At 32.5% G+C, this 20624-nt stretch overlaps 3 protein-coding genes across 9 annotated transcripts; all 3 read left to right on the top strand.

The window, feature by feature from the left end:
* Window positions 1–600: 600 nt before the first annotated feature.
* On the top strand, window positions 601–3226 carry LOC106757001 (cation/H(+) antiporter 15-like). The gene is made up of 3 exons (XM_014639587.1): window positions 601–792; window positions 887–1894; window positions 1991–3226. Exons 1-3 carry the CDS (start codon window positions 601–603, stop codon window positions 3224–3226), a joined length of 2436 nt encoding a protein of 811 aa, XP_014495073.1.
* Window positions 3227–5712: 2486 nt separating this feature from the next.
* On the top strand, window positions 5713–15993 carry LOC106757934 (agmatine deiminase). Of its 3 annotated transcripts, none has more exons than XM_014640790.2 (11): window positions 5713–5935; window positions 7218–7329; window positions 7455–7568; window positions 7653–7742; window positions 7822–7909; window positions 8064–8119; window positions 8212–8290; window positions 8988–9122; window positions 9969–10201; window positions 12867–13025; window positions 15500–15993. In XM_014640790.2, exons 2-11 carry the CDS (start codon window positions 7243–7245, stop codon window positions 15581–15583), a joined length of 1125 nt encoding a protein of 374 aa, XP_014496276.1. In that variant the 5' UTR covers window positions 5713–5935; window positions 7218–7242; the 3' UTR covers window positions 15584–15993. The 3 variants fall into 3 exon arrangements, with proteins under 3 accessions (XP_014496276.1, XP_022635094.1, XP_014496277.1); XM_022779373.1 differs by lacking the exon at window positions 5713–5935 and adding an exon at window positions 6733–6969; XM_014640791.2 differs by lacking the exon at window positions 5713–5935 and adding an exon at window positions 6733–7042.
* A 585-nt stretch (window positions 15994–16578) lies between these two features.
* On the top strand, window positions 16579–20624 carry LOC106756791 (CST complex subunit TEN1). Of its 5 annotated transcripts, XM_022779371.1 has the most exons (5): window positions 16579–16597; window positions 16646–16717; window positions 18033–18173; window positions 19666–19819; window positions 19976–20624. In XM_022779371.1, exons 3-5 carry the CDS (start codon window positions 18070–18072, stop codon window positions 20096–20098), a joined length of 381 nt encoding a protein of 126 aa, XP_022635092.1. In that variant the 5' UTR covers window positions 16579–16597; window positions 16646–16717; window positions 18033–18069; the 3' UTR covers window positions 20099–20624. The 5 variants fall into 5 exon arrangements, with proteins under 5 accessions (XP_022635092.1, XP_014494860.1, XP_014494859.2 ...); XM_014639374.2 differs by having other exon boundaries at window positions 16586–16717; XM_014639373.2 differs by having other exon boundaries at window positions 16586–16717; window positions 19980–20109.

The raw sequence follows: 20624 nt of genomic DNA, 5'->3' as shown, positions 1-20624 counted from the left end.
ATCTAGTCTAATGTAATAGTTTATTTGAAATAATTGCATTGCTAGTTCACGTGAAAAAAATCCATTAAAGTCAAAGCTGTAAATTTTGGTTTTATTTTTCAACATAAAAATTGGATGTTATTATCTTTGTATGGACGACATTTTGCATGCTTGTTTTAAAAATGATTTACTCAATTTTTTTCCAACTTACAAAATACTAATTCTTTGTATGTTCTTTTATAACCAAATAAGCTATCAATAGAAAATTAGTATGTATTCACAACACATTTTTTCTAAACAATGACAACTAATTTTTAACAAAAAAATGTTAAATTAAGATATTTAAAATTTAAATATTTTATAAGATATTAAAAAAGTAGTTGTATAAAATTATAATGCAGTTATATATAACTATAAAAGACTTTGACTATTTGTTATATTCAACAAAACTTTGACTATTTGTTGTGTTTAACAAAAGATGAGGTATTTTGTTGTAATATACCAATAATCTGTTTTAATCTTAAGTTTGTTAGTAAAAGAAAAAAAAGATATAAAGATTGAAAACACCATAATAGAAGAAACATTGAGAGTAAGTGTATCAAATACAAAATCGAAGGAAGAATGACGGACACACTACCTGCATGTTACAATGTATCTATAGTCAATCCTAATCAATTTTGGAAAACTGATAAAGTCTCGAAAACAGAGCTCCCTATTCTAGCCATTCAAATTGCTTTTGTTGCTGTGTTATCTTGTCTCTTTTCTACAATTTACAAACCTCTACATCAAACTCGTCTCATTTCACAAATCTCTGTAAGTGAATAAAAAGTTATTTTGTTTATTAAAATTATCTCAAAATTTCTTATAACAATGTAATGTGTGAACATTCTAAATTATAATTGTGTAGGTTGGTTTCCTACTGACACCGCCATTACTAGGAAGATTCACGCCCATTTTTGAGTTCATTTTTCCAGTAAATGGGATTGTGAATGTGGAGGTTCTTTCCCATATTGGCCTCATTTATTATGCATTCCTTAGTGGATTGGAGATGAACTTAAATACCATTTTACACATGAAAAAGAAACCTGCAACCATCACTATTGTTGGGATCATCTTTCCCATACTTGTTGCACCATGCTTATATGCTTTGTTTCGAAAAGTTTATGGCCATATTATGATGTTTCCCCTTGAGGAAAGTACAAATAATACTTATATACTTTGGACTTTAATTCTCACTGTCACAAGTTTTCCTGTGGTAGCACACACGCTTTCTGAGCTTAAGCTCCTTTATACTGGTCTTGGTAAAGCGGCTTTAACAGCAGCTATGATTGGTGACACCTATGGTTGGATTCTTTTCACTTTATTTGTTCCATTTTCAACTAATGGTAAAGGAGCTATTTACACTGTGCCATGCACGCTAATCTTCATTCTTGTGTGCATATTTGTGGTACGTCCAATCATTCAATGGTTTATTGATCGCAAGGAAGACAAAGATGAATGGAATGATAATCAATTGCTTTTTATAATCATGGGGGTTTTAGCTTGCTCATGTATTTCAGATTTTCTCGGTGCACATGCCATTGTTGGAGCTTTTGTTTTTGGATTAATTTTACCTCATGGAAGATTTGCTGAATTGGTCATGTCAATTTCAGATGATTTTGTCGGAGGATTTTTAGTTCCCCTCTTCTTTACTGGAACTGGGATGAGACTTATTTTGGCCGCAATTTTCTCCCAACAAAGTTGGCCCTTTGTACTTGTGATTATACTCTTATTGTGTGCTTTAAAGATTTTAAGCACTTTAATTGTCACCTTCTTCTTCGGTATGCGTATTCGAGATGGTTTAACCTTGGGCTTAATTTTGAATAATAAAGGTGCCATGGCATTAATAATGTTGAACATTGCTTGGGATAGAACGGTATTGATCTATTTAAAATGTTGTAATCAATTACTTTAGTTTCTTAGATATACAATTGCATTCTAATCCGTAAGTTCTTGTGATGAATTATTGCAGATATTTTCAGTACCTACTTATGCCGTTATAACTTCTGCTGTTCTTCTGATGACCGTAGTTGTGTCTCCCATCATCAATGTTGTCTACAAGCCAAGACAAAGATTTGAACAAAACAAGCTAAAGACCATACAAAAACTAAGAGTTGATGCAGAGCTTCGAATTATATCATGTGTTCACAATACTCGCCAAGCTGCAAGCATGATTAGCATAGTTGAGTGTTTTAATGCCATGAGAGTTTCCCCTATCCATGTGTTTGCCTTGTATCTTGTTGAACTTACTGGACGAGCTGCTGCCCTAGTTGCTGCACATATAGGGAAGCCTAGCAGCCAACCCGGAGAACAAAACTTAACTAGGTCACAAGAAGAGTTAGAAAGCATTCACAATGCATTTGATGCCCTTGGAGAGGCATATGACGCTATTAGAGTTGAGACCTTAAATGTGGTGTCAGCATATACAACTATTCATGAGGACATATACCACTCAGCAGATGAGAAACGCACAAGCTTGATTCTCCTTCCATTTCATAAACAATTAACTTTAGAAGGTACTCTAGAAGTAACAAGTGTTGTATACAAAGATATAAATCAAAATGTAATGCAAGGTGCTCCATGCTCTGTGGGAATATTTGTTGATCGTGATTTTGGGTTAGTTCCTAAAAGGAACCTTCATGTTCGCGTGGTATTTGTTGGGGGCCCTGATGATCGTGAAGCCTTGGCCATCGCATGGAGGATGGCAGGATGTTCAGGAACACAACTCTCAGTGGTTCGAATTCTTCTATTGGGTGAAGCGGCAGAAGCAGATGCATCGGTTCATGATGAAAAACAAGGGATATTATCTGCAGTAATAGATACAGAGAAGCAAAAAGAGTTAGATGATGAGTATATAAGCACATTCAGACTTACCGGGGTTCACAATAACGATTCAATATCCTATTCAGAGATTGATGTTCATAGTGGAGAAGATATTCCTGCAATCCTAAATGAGATAGAAAAATTTGGTTGTGATCTTTACATAGTTGGACAAGGAAATTGTAGGAACTCTAAGGTCTTCTCAAATTTGCTGGAGTGGTGTGAGTGCTTAGAACTTGGAGTTATAGGGGACATTTTAGTGTCAAACAATTTTGGTTCACGCTCTTCTGTGCTAGTTGTTCAACAATATGGATATGGAGGAATGAATTTTAGAGATAATCTTAACCAAAAAGACACTAACAATGACATGGTTGAGTCTGTTGTTTGAAGACATAACAATGAAACATAATGAATTTAGGCAAAAATGTTTGGTGAGGTTGATTGATGTATATAATATATATGTAAATATAAACTCTATGGATTTTGTAAAGTTAATTAAACTTAAATAAATGAAATTATTTGTTAAATACCATAATAATTTCATTTCATATGATTTTAGTTTTATTTTGATGTGATATCATTTTTGTATTTCTCAGTTAAGCTAATAAATAAATAAAATTTATTTTTGCTTATATTTATTTGCATTTTTTTTAAATCTGGTTTTTCTTTCCATCTTTCTCATTATACATTAATATTCATTTGTAATTTTTATCTTTTTGACAAAGTTTTTTTTTTCATTCTTATTCAACTTAGTTTCTATCTTAATTTAGTTTTATTTTTATCATTTTCTTGTTTTCTTTTATATTTTTATATACTCTTGTTACTTAATCACATTAATAGAAAGAAAAATAATCATGATAAACTACCGTGATAACATTTTTTTTATTCGATCATGAGATACCTAAATTCAAATTAAATTGAATTATAAAAAAAACGACTTAATCAATAGTTGAAAATGATAGAAAATAGTTTTGTTGATTTTTTTTTCTAAAGTACTTGATATTTTCTTTTAAATTAATGTGATTCAAAATTTTAGTATCCTTTAAGTAAGTTTGTACTATTTAACTCTTTTTGTTCATTGAATTTTTTCTTTGACTAATGGTGTAACAATTAATTGAATAATTTTTTGTAATTATATGAAAATGTTATTATGATTAATGTAAAAAGATTAATGATTTTTATTATTTCCACCGAAACATGTTGGATTATAAAAGTAGGCTCTGTAGTCCGATAAGATTTTAATAAAACAATAAAAGTAATTATTTTTTTTTATATTAATCAGAATATCATTTTTTATATTATTCATCTCACATTTTATCATAATTATAAGTAAAGTGTGAGGACAAACAAAAACTCACGTCACTAAGATAATGAACAATTAAACAACATAAAGTCAATTAAAAAAATATAAAACTTTTGAATACTAACTAAAAAAATAACAAAAACTCAATTAAAATACCTTAATATATCACTTACTTAAAAATTAAATAAACTTAAACATTATTACAATAAGTAAGTTTAACGAGATAAAACAGAGTGAAATAAATTCGATAGAAGTATAAATGTTTTTTATTGCATATATTTTTTCGGAAAAATTATTTCAACAAAAACTTAATTTTATTGTATCAGTTTTAGAAAATAATACAACAAAAAATTTATTTTTATTTTATACTTTGAATACCAATTTTTACTACTTTTATCCAAAAACTTAACAGAATATCCATATTTTTTTTCACGTTCCTTTTTAACATACTGTTTCTGTTTTGTTTTCACAACAATAATAAAATATCAAATATTTTAAAATAATTTATTTTTCCACAAATACATTATTTTAGAAGATAAAGACAATAGTGGATTTGATAAATATATTAGAAAGAAAAATTTAATTATTTTTTAACTTTTAAAAACAGCTAAAACTTTTTAAAACTGTGGTAGTAAGTAGTAATAGAAACTTGTTTATGTGAGTAAAATTTTTCACCAAAAGAATTACAATAAAAAGCGAAAGGTAGGGGTTCAAATAATAAACAGGGAGTGCGAATATGAATTTCCCTCTCGCTTCTGGGTCATGGGGAAATGGCCCAACCCATTGTACGTTTCTCTTTCTCAAAAACACTAATGCTTTTGATTTGATTTTGTTTTAATGTAACCTCGTTGTTCTTCTTGTTTTCTCAGAAGTTCGGTTTCTTCAAAGCGCAAGTTATTTGGGCTAAACGATTGAAGACTGTTAGCCAATAACAATATTCATTCTCATTTTTAATAAACTTGACTTTTAATGTTTTCAATAAGGTATATGTTCTTTTATGGCATTTCAGACCATAATTTTATTTTATCCAAAACATTTATAGTTTACATTTTTATATAACTTATAAAAAATTTATTTTTTAACTTATAAAATTCTCAATATTTTATTAAAAACATATATGTTTTAAATTTAAATTTATTTATATATTTTTTCATAAATTATTATATTTAATGGTATAATTTAAAATATAAATTTTATAGTCTATAATGTATAATATTATTTTATTTTTGTATATTATGAAATATAAAATAAAAATGTAATTTTTTGTATTTCAAAATGTTTAATTTTTTTTTTTGTATTTCGAGTTATATAAATTGAAATATATCTTTTTATTTTTTATTTCATTATACAAAAATTTATGAAGTAAAAGTTGAAATTATGAAACTATGAAAAAGATAACCATTTTTTATTTGTTATTTTCTCCTACGGGCAGGGTTAGGCTTTGAGCCCTTAATATCCACTCCTCTGTCACTGGGCTTTAGACCCATATATCCCGTTACCTGTAAATGTGTGATGAAATCGTAAGGCTGAGAAGGGTGGACGAATTTTGAAGCCCTTAGATCACATTGAATGGAAACAATATGTTTGTCGCCCGTTGTCTGTCTGAAGGAAGAAAGAGTACCGCGTCAAAATTCTCCGTCGTCGTTTCTTTGCTTATTTTCTCCCCCCAAAACCATTATTTTCTCCACATCTCAAACTTCCCCCTCTCTCTATTTTTTCATCTTCGAGTTGCTACAGCTCTGTTCGAAGCCTGTGAAGAGGAACGTGTTACATTTCAGTTCCTGAATATTCAAGGTACGGAAGAAGTCATTAATGCCTCGTTAGTTTTGATGAGGTTATGCTGGCAATAACACGACCTGTTCTATTTTCATTGTAATTGTTTTTAATTGGATTGTTTTACTTGTTTGATTCTCTCTTCTCTGATTCTCTGAGTTTAGTTACTTTCTCACTCTTTCTTGTTAATAGTTTGTGATCCTTAAATTAAATTACAATTAGTGGAAGAATTGAACCAAAAAGATTATGACGAGGGAAATAATTACTGCAACCGTGAATGTTGAATTTGTTGGAGTAGATATTATTCTAAGTTGAATTGTGTGAAACGCGTTGAATTAGTGATACGTAAACTTCTGTTGTGATGCTGGGGAATAACATACGAGATTCGAGCAACATGATCGTTGTAGAAATTGTAAATGGGGCTGCTGTTTCGGAAGAGTATAGAATCCTCTGAAAGGAACGTGTTAGCTGTTTTAATTTAGACCAATTGTGCTGTTTGCAAGAAAAAAAGAAACTGCCTTCCCCATCACCTGGGCCACGCCCACCAATTGTTTGTGTCTGTGGTGAACATATTAATTGGGATTAAATTTAACCAATATTAAATAAAAAACTGTACGTACACCTAGTAGTCAGGGACTCTTTATAATCTTGAGTCTATAGTCAAGTTTAAGATGGTTAATTGATTTCTTAAATTGTTCTGTGCATCTGTGTAATTAAGTCATAAGTATTGCTAGTAATATCAGATAATATTGATAGATATGGAGACTGATATATGATAATTGTTATAAGAAGGAGATTAGTAGTAATGGGTTAATTAATATAATAGTATAGATGGTTCATAAAAACCTGACTAGGATTATTATCCTTAAAAAAATGAGAGAGATAGATTGGGAAGAAAGGACTAAAAAGAAGAAACAGATTTAGAAGTCTAATGGGTCTGACACGTCGACTCCCTTCAAGAAAAGTAAAACCCAGGCGGTAGCCCCGCGCAGGACCCCACCTAAAGAAAGTACCCCACCTAAAGAAAGGCGCAAGACGGAAATAACTAACTGCAGGTAAGATAAAGCAGCTGAAACTATGTCTGAAAGACCTTCCCGCGGGAGAGCCTTCGCCGATGTGAATAAACAGGTTTTAGGACAAGACAAGAAATTGAAACCCTAATTTTTGACTGGTTTATTTTTCTATTCAGATAAATTAATTGGGGTATTGAAACCCCGATTTTTAATATTCTGGGTGATAAAAACTCAGGCTTGAACATTTCTGCTTCACCGTCTAAGTTTTTTGTTGCTCTGAATTATCACAGAGCAAACCGAAGCTAGAATTTCGTGATGCAGCTCCACGGAACACCATCTGCTCTTGGATTCCACATGCCTGCAGAGTGGGAAACCCACACTCAGTGTTGGATGGGTTGGCCAGTGAGTACTGCATCTAAACTCTATTATTATTTTATTATTATTACTGTTATTACTATTATTATTTTATCACTGTTATTACTATTATTGTTATCATTTTTTTATTACAAGCCCGATGAGTGTAACAGGAACGCCCTGATAACTGGCGAGAGAACGCTGGACCCGCCCAACATGTGTTTGCGAGGGTGGCAACTGCCATCTCAAAATTTGAGCCTGTTACTGTTTGTGTTAGTTCTGTCCAGGTAAGTTATTGGTGTTAGACGTTATTTTTATTAATGGACATTTTTGTTGCGGTTTTCTTTGATGCTGCCTGAATTGTTTAATAGTGGGTGAACGCACGAAGTCAGTTACCTGAACATATCAGGGTGGTTGAGACGAATATGAATGATTCTTGGTTTCGTGATACTGGACCCACTGTGAGTTTCTCTTACTGTGTAAATCAACCTTGTGTGCTTGGATGTATAAGCATGCCGTGTGATTTGTTTTGTTTGTTAGTTTGTTGTGAGAAGAAGCACGACAACAGAGTCTGGTGGTGCAGTTGACAGAATTGCAGGGATTGACTGGCAATTTAATAGTTGGGGGGGTAAGCACTAGGACAATTGATATTCAGATCTTTTTATTCTAAGAGCGTTTGTTAGGATGGCTTATTTGAAGAATGGTTAGGGGATATAATATGATCTTATTATTGTGTGTTGATTGTTGGTTCCTTTACTAATGGTGTTTTATGAACTATTTAGGTTCAGAAGGTGGATGCTATACTGATTGGAGTCTTGATTTGCTTGTGGCTAAGAAGGTTTGGAATGTTCCACATTTTTCTTATTTATATATTTATTATTTTTTTGGCCATGTGAACTGCTTTACGGATTTTGTTTTCTTGTTTGCTAGATTTTGGAAATTGAGAAGATTCCTAGATTTCGGCAATCGATGGTGCTTGAAGGTGGAAGTATCCATGTGGATGGAGAAGGTAAGAGTTATATAGTGATTATTTGCCATGTTGAAGGTACATTTTTCCATGTAGATGTCCGACCTAGTAAATCTGTAACCATAACGTAGCCTTGTTTGGTGAAGTAGAGGTACTTGTTTTTATTAATTTCCTCAATGGCTAACCTGCTGTTGCTGTTACTTTTTAGTCAATTATTCATGCAATAATAATAATTAGATGGAGAATATTCTATATGATGTGGTCAATGGAGATCTTGTGAAATGGTTAAACAAGGTGATTCAATTTATTTGACGCTAAATGTTCTTGTGCTATGTTTTAATAAATTTATTTTGATAATGTATCCTAACCAGTGGCCTTTATGTTTTAAGCCTTCCCTTGATCATCACTTATATTTGTTGTGTACGCCTATTATGTTTTTCAGTATTTCTTTGGTGTTTCTTCCAGAATATGGGCCTGTTATCTGGCACATATTCATCTCTAAATAAATGCACTTTTACTGCTGATTTATTCAATAACGAGGATAACATGCAGCTGTGCAAGGCAGCATTTTATTCTTGCTGTATTCATGAATGTGGTTTTGTTAATTTCATATCTGTCATTTCAATTTGTCAATCAGATCGCATATACTTAGATTTACTGCTCTACCTTGATGCCTATATGAATTTGTTAAAAACTGTACTAGTTTTTTCGGTTTACCTTGGCGTTTGTCTTCCTTCAGGAACCTGTCTTACAACAGAAGAGTGCCTCTTGAACAAGAACAGGAATCCTAACTTGAGTAAGGACCAAATAGAGGATGAACTTAAGACATATCTTGGAGTCAGGAAGGTTATATGGTTGCCTCGTGGATTATATGGTATACAAACTTGATATTGCTATTGTAGATTAAGAATCTTTCCATAATGTAAGGTAGTTAAAAAATTCCCTGCACCAGTAATCATGTGTTGTTTCACAAGGTTTGATGCAGAATTACTGATTTGTTTCTTAGCAAGAATAATTTGATTCAATACATGCTAAAACCTTGACTTGCGTAAACTAATAGAACGATGGATCAATATATGGTTCTACTTAGAATCAATGATAACAAGATAATTGGTTGTAGAACCATATAATGATACTTGTATGATAAATGAAATATAGCTGTTCTCTTCTGCTGAATGCACTTTGTGTCAGGAAATTAAACTGTGCATTTGACTAGCTTTCCCTGCTACATAAAAGGCTCAGACTTTCACTATTAGTTTATTGTGATTATATCACCTAAGTATTTTTCTTTATTACAAAATGAANCTAAAATTAAGGTATAATTGACAAATTTCTTTCTGTCTTTTTTGGGTGAGAGCTAATACAAAATATTGGGAGGACACATCTGGACCCTACTAATGAGAAATTTGGAATTTTTGCCTTAGTCTTGCCAGTTAATTTTCTATAGAAAGAAACAACAATCCGGTAGATATTTTATTTTGTTATGGTGTTCTTATAACTGTCTTTGGGGATCCTTGTGTTGTTGCTACCTTCAATAATGACTTTTTTTTTTTCTTTTTGCACTTGAACTCCATTTGAGGCTGCAATTTTAAGAGCACATGTCTGCCCCTCCACATGACCTTGAAGTATTAGAGTACATATTAGAGTATATATCATAGGTTCAAAGTGGTTTGTAGATTTTACATATCCCCTAAAATTCTAATATACTGCTTTTATGCAGGGGATGATGACACGAATGGTCACATTGATAACATGTGCTGTTTTGTGAGGCCTGGTGTGGTTATGCTGTCTTGGATTGAAGACGAAACTGATCCTCAGTATGGAAGATCTAAAGAAGCTTATTCTTTGCTTTCAAGTGAAACAGATGCTAATGGTAGAAAGTTTGAAATCATTAAAATCCATGTTCCCGGTCCACTCTATATGACAGAGCACGAGTCTGATGGGATTTCCCAGGTAAACATTTTTTCCTTTTCATGCAGTTTTTCTGTTCTTGGTTGAAAATAATGATAATGAGAAACAAAATACCTATTTGTCGTTATTATTTCATTTCATTAAAAAATTAAGGAATAGTTCATACTGACCCCGTATTACTGAAATATATCTTTAAATTTTACAATGCATAGTTGTTGTTGGTCATCAGCTATGGAATTTTATGATGTCATATTGCAGCTCATTCCTCTTTTGTCTGTGTCTCTATGATTTTTCTTTTAATCATGGTGTTGCCCCTATTTTTTTCATTAGTAATTGTTAAACTATTGGAAAAAAAGAGACGTTGAGCTTAAACTGTATGTTTCTGAGACAACAAAATGCTTTATTAATTAAGAAAAAATAGTTAATACAATAAATTTGACTCAGTTGTACAATACCCTTGTCATTGCTGCCAATGGTAACAATGTCGTCCATGTATACAATGAGATAGAGACATCCTTGGGAAGAATGATGATAAAACAGAGAAAGATCAGCATCACTTCACTTGCATCACTTTGAATGATTTCAAACTGATGGATGATACTCTTAAAATGCCCAAACCATGCACCTGGTAATTACTTAAGGCCATATAGACTATGAACCTGCATAGACAACATACCATATTAAACAACTCTCCCTGAGAAATGCATTTGTTAGGTCAAGATGAAACAGAGTACAATGGGGAATAGTTGAAATGGAAAAGAAAAGTTTTATAAATTTCATTTTGGCAACAAGAGAGAAACTTGTAGTAATAAATAAATTTCATGGGCTATAGATTTTCATGTATCCTTTGACAATCAACCAAGCTTTATAGCGTTCAATGTTACCATCAAGTCTTGTTTTAAGTGTGTACAACCTCCAAACCCAACAATTTATTTGCCCGCTGGGAGAGGAATGAACTCCCAGGTACCACTACTTTAAATGGCATACATCTCATGAATCATTGCTTGATGCTACTCTTGATTAGATAAAGTTTCATCTGGAGACTTAGAAATGGAACTAAAAGACAATAAAGACAAGCAAGTTTTATGTATGATGGAAAGTGAATGATAGTGGAGGTTTGTTAATGTGAAGAAAGGTTATGAGTACAACGCGAACTTTTGTTAAGCAATACATATCATTATCCATTGAAGATGGGTCCCGTACTGAAATATCAATAGGTCGTGAATAATCTTGATAAACTTTTGAAGAGATGATGGAGAAGCTTCCAAGTTATGGTAAAGTCAACTGGTAGTAATGAAGATTGCTAGTGGTGGGAAAGTGACTACATATGTCATCATTAGAAGGAACAGGTTCGTAGTGTGCAAAAAACTCAAAGAAAGAGACATCTACATATACAAAATACCCTTGAAGATCGAGAGAAACATCTATACACTTTTGAGGGATGATGTTATCCCACTAAGACACATTTGAACGGAGAAAGTTTATCTTGACTAGGTGTGAGGTTGTGCACAAAACATGTGATGCCAAAATCACATGGAGGGAGACAATATGGAGGGGAATGAGGAAAGCGGACAAAGTGGGATTAAGGACATATGATCTCATCTGGTTAATGAGACGACATGTTGTAAGGACAACATTCTCCAAAAATGGTGAGGAAGATGAATGAGAAGAATTGTCAAAGTATTTCCAAAAAGATGTATGTTTTTTGTGTTCGGCTACTCTATTTTGTGAGGAGTACACGAACACGAAATTTGATTTAGGATATCATTGGAGACCATGAACTGCTAGAATTGGTGAGACAAATATTCGTGAGCACTATCACTCTGAAAAAATGATACATCAAATTGTATTGATTTCATTAAAAAAGTTTGAAATATAAAAAACACTTTTGATTGATTCTTCATTTACCAAATCTAAGTAGATTAGGATAATCATCAATATAGGTAACTAAATAATGATAACTAGATGGGGTGGAAGGACCCCAAATAACAAAGTGAACTAAAAGAAAGGAGACAAAGTTCTTTTGCAATTTTGTCAACCCAAGATGTATGAATTGTGGATGGATTATCATTGGAGACCATAGATGCAAATACCAATGGTGAGGGAGAGAGATAGGAAAGGTCATATGACTCACATCCAACGCCAATTGAGCAAAGCGATATATGATCCTGCAAGTTAACATTTTTCATTTTACATTAACTGCTATATTGTTTTATATCAACCACAAAACTCCATGTTTCTTAACACATGAAGATAAATAAGGAAGTAAGATGACAGCAAGATACCAATCATGTCATTCAATTGAAAAATATAAAAATTTTAAGTACTCAATTGACAAAAAATTTAATAAAGACTCGATTGTAAATACACAAATTTATAAGGGAGTGAAATTTAATTTAGCCTAATAATTGTACTTTAAAATAAGCAAAATGAGGTGCCATAAACTAGACAAATATTTCGTGCAACTTTTAGTGACAGTGGTTTGCAATAGTCCGTTGTATGCTTAACCGTGATATTCTAATAGTGGCTTTGGCGCTATACTGCAACTGATAATGTGAAGATTAACATACTGAGCTCAATGCAACATTGGTACCTGATGATATGGTTGATTGTTGTGGTCTGTTTATTGCAATTGTGAGTGAGTGATGAATTATGAAGCAGATAGATTCACTTCCATTTAATGTTTGATATGTTATAACTTTGCTAGGACGGTGAGGCTAAGTCAAGACTTCCCGGTACTAGGCTTGCTGCTTCCTACGTAAACTTTTACATTGCAAACAAAGCTATCATTGCACCACAATTTGGAGATAGAAAGTGGGATGACGAAGCTATCCGAGTCTTATCTAATGCATTCCCTCATCATGAAGTAAGTAAAACTTTTGTTAACATGATATTTTTTTTGGTTAAAGAATCTTTTAGAGGCACGTATAGCCGCTGTTTGTGCAAATCAAGTAATATTTACGAATGGTTTATAGGAATTTAGGGTACATTTTCTCTAAAACATCTTGAAGAATATCCATTAAAGAAACAATGGTGGTTGGTAGTGCGTAAAAATGAAACTCCGATATGTATGAAACTATTGATGGCAGAAACATCCATAGCTACATATATTTACGGATAAAATATAGATATCCTCTATGGATATTCGTATGTAATGGGTATGAATATAGGATATCCTCAATGGATATTCGTACATAATGAGTATGAATATTTGCTTGATAATGGAGTGGGTAAAGATATCATGGTATTAAATCTGTGATACCTGTTACCTGCAAATAGTTATTAATAAATTTATTTAGTGTTTTCTAAAATTCAAGTGACCAAAATAAAATAATCAGCTAAATCATTTAAAATTTGACTTCAAATATTTTTATTTTTGTTTAGGCCTACAGGGCAGTAGGGTACTCCTAAGCCTGTGTTTGCTAGAACAGATTTAACTGTTCATGCGGTTTTGCGAGCGAAAAAATACAAAGTCTTTCATGTTCACTTGAGAGGAAAAGCGAGGATTCGCGACTGGGATGGATAGATTTTCGGTCACCCGCGATGGAGGAGAGATTAGGAGGGATTTGTAGGTAAAAGTCATTACGTTTTATCAAATTTTCAGCATCGCTCTTCTTGATTAGCCTCTTCTGCAACTTCGAGCACGCTGAATCGTTGTCGTAAACGGGCGTCTGCGACCGATCCCAGCCCTGCCACTCGTCGTTGACATCATCCTCGTAATCGTCGAGCTGGTGGCGCAGCTTCGAAGAAGGCTTGCGGTCGGATTGAATGTCATCGTAATCCATTAACACCTCACCGTCTTCGTAACCCATGGCTGATGTTGTGTGTGTTGGAAATTGGAAAAGTAATTATTAGTGAGTTGGAGGTAAGAGGGTTATTAGTGAGTTGGAGGTAAGAGGGTTGGGGTTTGTGTTCTCAGCGATAGTGAAGAAATAAAGAAATAAAAAAAAAAAACTAGTTACTAGGAAGATAATGAATGCATATGAAATGCAAAAGAAACATAGTTGTTTTATACAAAAGGAGGGTTCTCGAAAACGAAAGCAGGGAAGATCTACTCAGATCTTGGTATAATTAGATCTTGTGATAACTTCAAAAATATTATTTTTAATATAAATAAATCTTTTTTAATGGAATAAATCTAAATAAGACATTATAAAAATAATATCACATTAAAAATTGCAAAAAAAAAAACTTTAAAATGATTTGAAAAAAATTTAGTGGAGATATCATTATATATATTAACAATACTTCGCATTTTTTATTCTTAACTCAATTAATCAATCTCACTCCATAATAAATAAATTCATACTATGTAAATTAGATTACAACTAAATAATCATTTTTAATTTTTATTCTTTATAAATATTTTTACAACTAAATATAACATTAACAAATGTTATTTTATATTACTTTAATAATTAGGGACATTTTGGTAATCTTCAATTTTTACCAATTAAACAAATCTTTTAAATCTCTTACATCAATTAAATCTCACACTACTTCTCACAATCTTTACTTTCAAATCCACTCTCAATTACCTATAAATCCACTAAAAAAACAACAAAAATTACTCTCAAATCCATTCAAATCATCTTTCCCAAATCATTTCTCACAAATCTTACCATCCGAACACAACATAAGTCCCAAATAACTTGTCCTTGGTCCTTCCTACCTTTTGTCAATCTATCCAAAACTGCTCGGATGGTATTGGCAGAAGGTATTTCAAACTCAAATCAGATAAGATCTGAGTAAAGGAATATTAAATACAATGTAAAGGAGTATTAAATGTTATGATGCATGTGTGTGAACAATTATACCTTAGACTTTTAATTATAATAATTATTATAGACTTTTACTTTTTTTTAGGTCTAATCATATCCCAATACTTTAATCAACATTAGTTAATTGATTCATTATTATTATTATCGATTAAGTGTTAATATGACTTTTATTCTATTACTAGTCAATCAGGGAAGCCGGGTTGACGTTCTAGTCGGTCTAACTTATTAACCAAAAGTATGTAAAATTTATTAATAAATATTATTCTTAGTAATACATATAATTTAAGGTATTTTTTATTATAGGCTTTTTGTTTTTATAATTATGACACTATACAATAATTTGGATTTTTGCATTGACTATCATCATGAATTATTGAATAAATTTGACGGTGTATATAGCCGTCGTTTGGCGGAGCTGCAGAGCCAGAGCAGCAGTAACATTGTGTTAATCTTTTATATTGTATCTTGTATTTATAAATTATAAGCGGTAAAATTTGCCTAAGTATTTTGCATGGTTCTTATTACTGAATCACATTTTCAAATTTTTGCCCGTTATTAGGTTGTAGGAGTTGAAGGTGCCAGGGAGATTGTTTTGGGCGGTGGAAACATACACTGCATTACTCAGCAACAACCAGCAGTTTAATCAGCCGCCATGTCAATATTCCTTGACAGGTTTTCAGAATGATTATGAGATGGAAAACCGAGGAAAATAAAATCAGATTTATTAATTTTAAATCTCGGGATATCGTGGTTACTCTCTGAAATAAATCCCATTTATTTCACTTATCAAAGGAACAATAGTTTTTATTTTGCTACCAAGTTGTAGAAAATGGATCCTGCGTGGTTTTTGGCGTTCAGGCACCCAGTATTTGATAAAGAAAAGCAGTGCAGATCATTCTGTAGGTCTTGAAATGAAATAACAAATTTTTGATACTCCGTATTAAATATGCACGTATTGGAAGATATCTCGGAAGTTGGGTTTTGTATTAGTTGACGATGAAAAAGAATTATTGTGAATTGGTAGAGGCTGTAAAGATGTGATTTATATTTTTATATTTTTATCGTGTAGAAATTTTTTACCATATCTTATGAATATCTTTTTTTTATACTTTCATAATTTTTAATTGTAATTACATAAGGATTTTGCATTTTTTAAATGTATTTTTTTTCTATTTTAGATTTTAAAATATAAAACTTGAGATATATTTATTTTATTTTGAAATAGACAATTTAAAATAAAAATAATTATAATTTAGGTTATAGATTCTGAAAAATAAATATATTTTAGATTGTATAATGTTAAATATATTTGTATTTTTAACACACTGTTTCTGTTTTGTTTTCACAACAATAATAAAATATCAAATATTTTAAAATAATTTATTTTTCCACAAATACATTATTTTAGAAGATAAAGACAATAGTGGATTTGATAAATATATTAGAAAGAAAACTTTAATTATTTTTTAACTTTTAAAAACAGCTAAAACTTTTTAAAACTGTGGTAGTAGTAATAGAAACTTGTTTATGTGAGTAAAATTTTTCACCAAAAGAATTACAATAAAAAGCGAAAGGTAAGGGTTCAAATAATAAACAGGGAGTGCGAATATGAATTTCCCTCTCGCTTCTGGGTCATGGGGAAATGGCCCAACCCATTGTACGTCTCTCTTTCTCAAAAACCTCGTTGTTCTTCTTGTTTCCTCAGAAGTTCGGTTTCTTCAAAGCGCAAGTTATTTGGGCTAAACGATTGAAGACTGTTAGCCATTAACGAATCGTTGTGAGTGTTATTTATTGTTAATGTTTGTTTGTCACATACAAATTTTCACTACGCAGTGGTATGACTGATTTTGTTTAGGAAGTTAAAGAGAATAGGAACGAAGCTTAACCTTGAACTCCAATGTTACTTAAGAAAATTTGTTATGTTATACAATCTTTTAAGCATGTTTGTTTGAAGAGATTCGGTCTAGTGGAACGGAGTTGAATGATTTTCCCTAAATTAATTTGGTAGCAGTTTGGGATTTTAGCCGCTAAATTTGGTTATAGTTGATATTGGTAGTGGCCTGAACTTTCATTGACGGCGCTTGTTGAAAATCTATTTAGTTCAGTTTTTCTATCGGTGTAAATTTTCCGTTTGGAGTGCACTGTATGAGACTGGAAAAACTGATTGTTCTACCAAGCCAGAGATGTCACTTTTGGTTCTGTAAGCTGTCATATGGTGGGAGGAGAAGATGATGGATTTGACTGGTTGGGGGTTTTATGTTTATTCTTGATGCTGGTCAAGTGGTCATTATACTATGGAGAGTACAAGGAAGATTTCTTTGATTAGAAAAGTGGAAATATTCAAGACTTGAGAAATAGAGTCTTGCATAGGAGCGAGAAGCATGACAGATATAGGGAAAATGTGTTAGGTGGAAGGGTGACTGTCTCAGGCCAAAAATTGTGACAATTTTGGGGGCCAAAATTGAATACATTTTTTACAGGGACCAAAATATAAAAACCATGATATATTTGGGTAGAAATACATATTAAAACCTAGTATACTTGGACATAACCGTGTGAAATGTTATTCAATGCAGTAAGAATGTGTTTTTTTCATGATTAACTGTTGCAGGAATGATTTTGGTTTACAATGTATCAATAAATCTTACTCGAATTTTTGGGTTAATTTAAATTAAATTATTTCTTAAATATGAAATGTTATAAAACGACTGGAGCCATCTATGTTTTCTTTTTTTGTCCTACGGTTTTGATAAAAGAGAATCCCTAATAAAATCTTTTTAGTAATTAACGCTTTCTGTCCACTGCTCATGTAGAAATTGCTTGTGAATAACTGTAATATGAACAGCTGAACTTGGACTGAATAGAAATTTATTGAAATAATGATTTGTTAAAGAAACAATTCGTTAAAATATTTTCTGATTATTATGTTGCAATGATGTCATATGGAATAATGGAACTGTTTGAGTTAGAAGCTTGTCTCAAGGTAGATAGATGATGTGCTACAAAAGCTTTTGTAATATGGAACTTACATTAACACGAATTTGTGCCTGGAAAATGTCATCACTGCATATGTTATGTTTTCCTAACTGCAGTCAAGAGTGGAAGTTTTACTGGTCATCAGGTATCCTGATGGCGTCTTTGGAAATAAAATCTGGTACATTGGTTTCCTTACAAGACCTGCACCCGTCATCTGCATTTTTTAAGCAAGGAGCTTCACTCAGAATAACTGGAAAGTGAGTTCCACCTTTCAAATTACAATGTGTGTGTGACTTTTTTTTAATAAGATGATTCACTGTTGTAGTGGTGACAAGTTGACAGTGTCAAATAATATAAGTTAATGTTAAATTTCGTGACTTGGTATTTTGTTGCCAATCATGGAGAGTGGAAACACCTCAGAGATTCAACCAGCATTATGTTAGTTTTTTAAAACCATAGATCTGGTTATGCACATTGAGACGACTTCTAGTAGTGAATGTCATGTGGATACTATTACTAGTGAAACTGTTTTTGTAAGAAATGTAATGGCATGCTAGCAGGGTGAGCATAGCAGCAATTGGTGCCATGGTTTAGAGTGGGAACAGCAATATTGAGATTTATGGAATGATGGCAGTTTGGGTATGGTAAATTTACTGTCCATCATATAGATGGAAGTTGCGTGAGAATGCTAAACTGCCCGAAGATTTTAACCAGCTCCGTTATAATTGCCATACTTCATGTCTTAGATCTATACATTTCAAATATTAACAATTTCAAAGCTGCTGTAAACATATGACATAGTTTGACTCATTTCCCCAAATCATGCCCTGTAGACTTGGATTGGAGTGGCACGTTTCTATATAAGAAACATATGTTCAGTATCCATTAGAAGATAACAAAATTGCCCTGCAAGTTACTTTTAATTGAATGTAGTTCGTCTGGATTTCATTTTCGTCTGTTTTCATTCTCAGCATTCCTACAATCTACAATAAAATACATTTTGAATATTTATTGGTTCTTGGTGATGGCTTTAATCTGTTAACTATCGCATGTATATTAGTGTTAAGTTATGAATCCTAAACTCACTTTCTGGTTGTGATTCACTTCTTTAAATTCTACCATTGTTGTAATTCAAAGTAATATTGTATGTTACTAAGAACTATTTTGTGAGAATGCATCATCTCTGCATTCATGGATCAGTCTGTGAGTGGCATTTATAAATCTCTTTTATCTTCAGTGGCTGCATAATTGGAGTGTACTACTAACATACAAAATAGGTTTAATTGCATTTCTGGTTTTTCTAGTTTCACCAAAGTTCAGTTTTGGTCCCGCTAGTTCCTGTTGCAATAAAAGCACCTATAGATTTTAAGTTGATTCAATTATTTTCACTTCTTAGATTTGCAATAAGGGTCGCATGACATGATTTTTTGCTGACGTGACAATCAGCATAAGACTGACTTGAATTTCATCACTTTGAGAGCAAGTGGGTTCAAAACTGAATTTAGTAACAGAATACTAAACCATGTAATATACTTCCTAATAATCGAAAACAGTTCATATATGTAGAGATATTTAAATTCCTTATCTAATTGTCCATGACTGCACTACTGGTACAACATGGTTTATGATTTCATTCTGACAGAATAAATTGCTCCATTATATATCTTTTGGGGGTTGTTGTTGCCACTTGACAGTGATGAGTGATGACAGTGGAGTGTCAGTCAATAACTTACGTGTAGCCTTCCATAGGTTACGTGAATATTCTATAGAGGCGTGCTTAGCAACGATTATTGATGGCGATGACATTCTAAAAGTTAGTACCGAACATCTGAGGGACCTTAGCTTTCAAGTTGGCTCTGTCTACCAATTCATTGGTGAACTCCTTATCCAACCTGATAATGAGGTATGCTTAGTCAAGATTTGGTAAAGAAAAAGGCTCACCTCTCCGTTTCTTTGCAAACACACTTACATGCATAATGTGCTTTGTAATACACATTCACCCACAACATGGACAACGGTCTTTAAGACGATTTGAGCATGCTACTTTTTTCTTTGTTAGGTAGTTTTGCAAGCTCGTGTTGGTAGAAACGTTGATGGGATCGATCTCAATCTTTACCATCAGTCCCTGCTGCTCTTAAGACAGTTTCAAGCCAATCATTTAAACAATCCAGAAACTATCTAGGATTATTTGCGAGCAGAAGATACCATGCTAATATGAAGACGCACTCTTCTCATAATATAAAAGATGGAAATTTGCTCCGTAAACCATTGTATAGCAATGTTTGTTCTCACTTAGGGACACTGAATGCATATGCTTTTCTGTGTTTTCGGACAAAGACGTAGTGTCCGCACTCTACAATGTTCTTCATGTAAACAGAATCTTGGCAAGTTCATGATGACATTTCGTTTTATTTTTATTCTCTCTTTCTTTTGGCTGCAAATGGGGCATGACATCAGAGTGTTGTTAAGTATTAATTGGGCTTAGCTGTGCATTCTTCACGGGGACAATTAGTTTTTCATGTGACGCTATGCAACAAACTTTTGGTCACCCCTGATTTTGCCATCGGAAATTGAGGCAAGGGAGAGGGTAGGGTGGTGGAATATTCGAGGAAACATGAGATATATAGTGCCATCCCATGTCTCTTTTTTATGCTGCATCACTATTCCAACATCTCTTGCATTTGAATGTTATGGTCGTATATTTTCCA

The sequence above is a fragment of the Vigna radiata genome, chromosome 3, assembly GCF_000741045.1.
Source record: "Vigna radiata var. radiata cultivar VC1973A chromosome 3, Vradiata_ver6, whole genome shotgun sequence".
Taxonomy (NCBI): Eukaryota; Viridiplantae; Streptophyta; class Magnoliopsida; order Fabales; family Fabaceae; genus Vigna; species Vigna radiata.
This window is presented reverse-complemented; position numbering and strand designations above follow the sequence as displayed.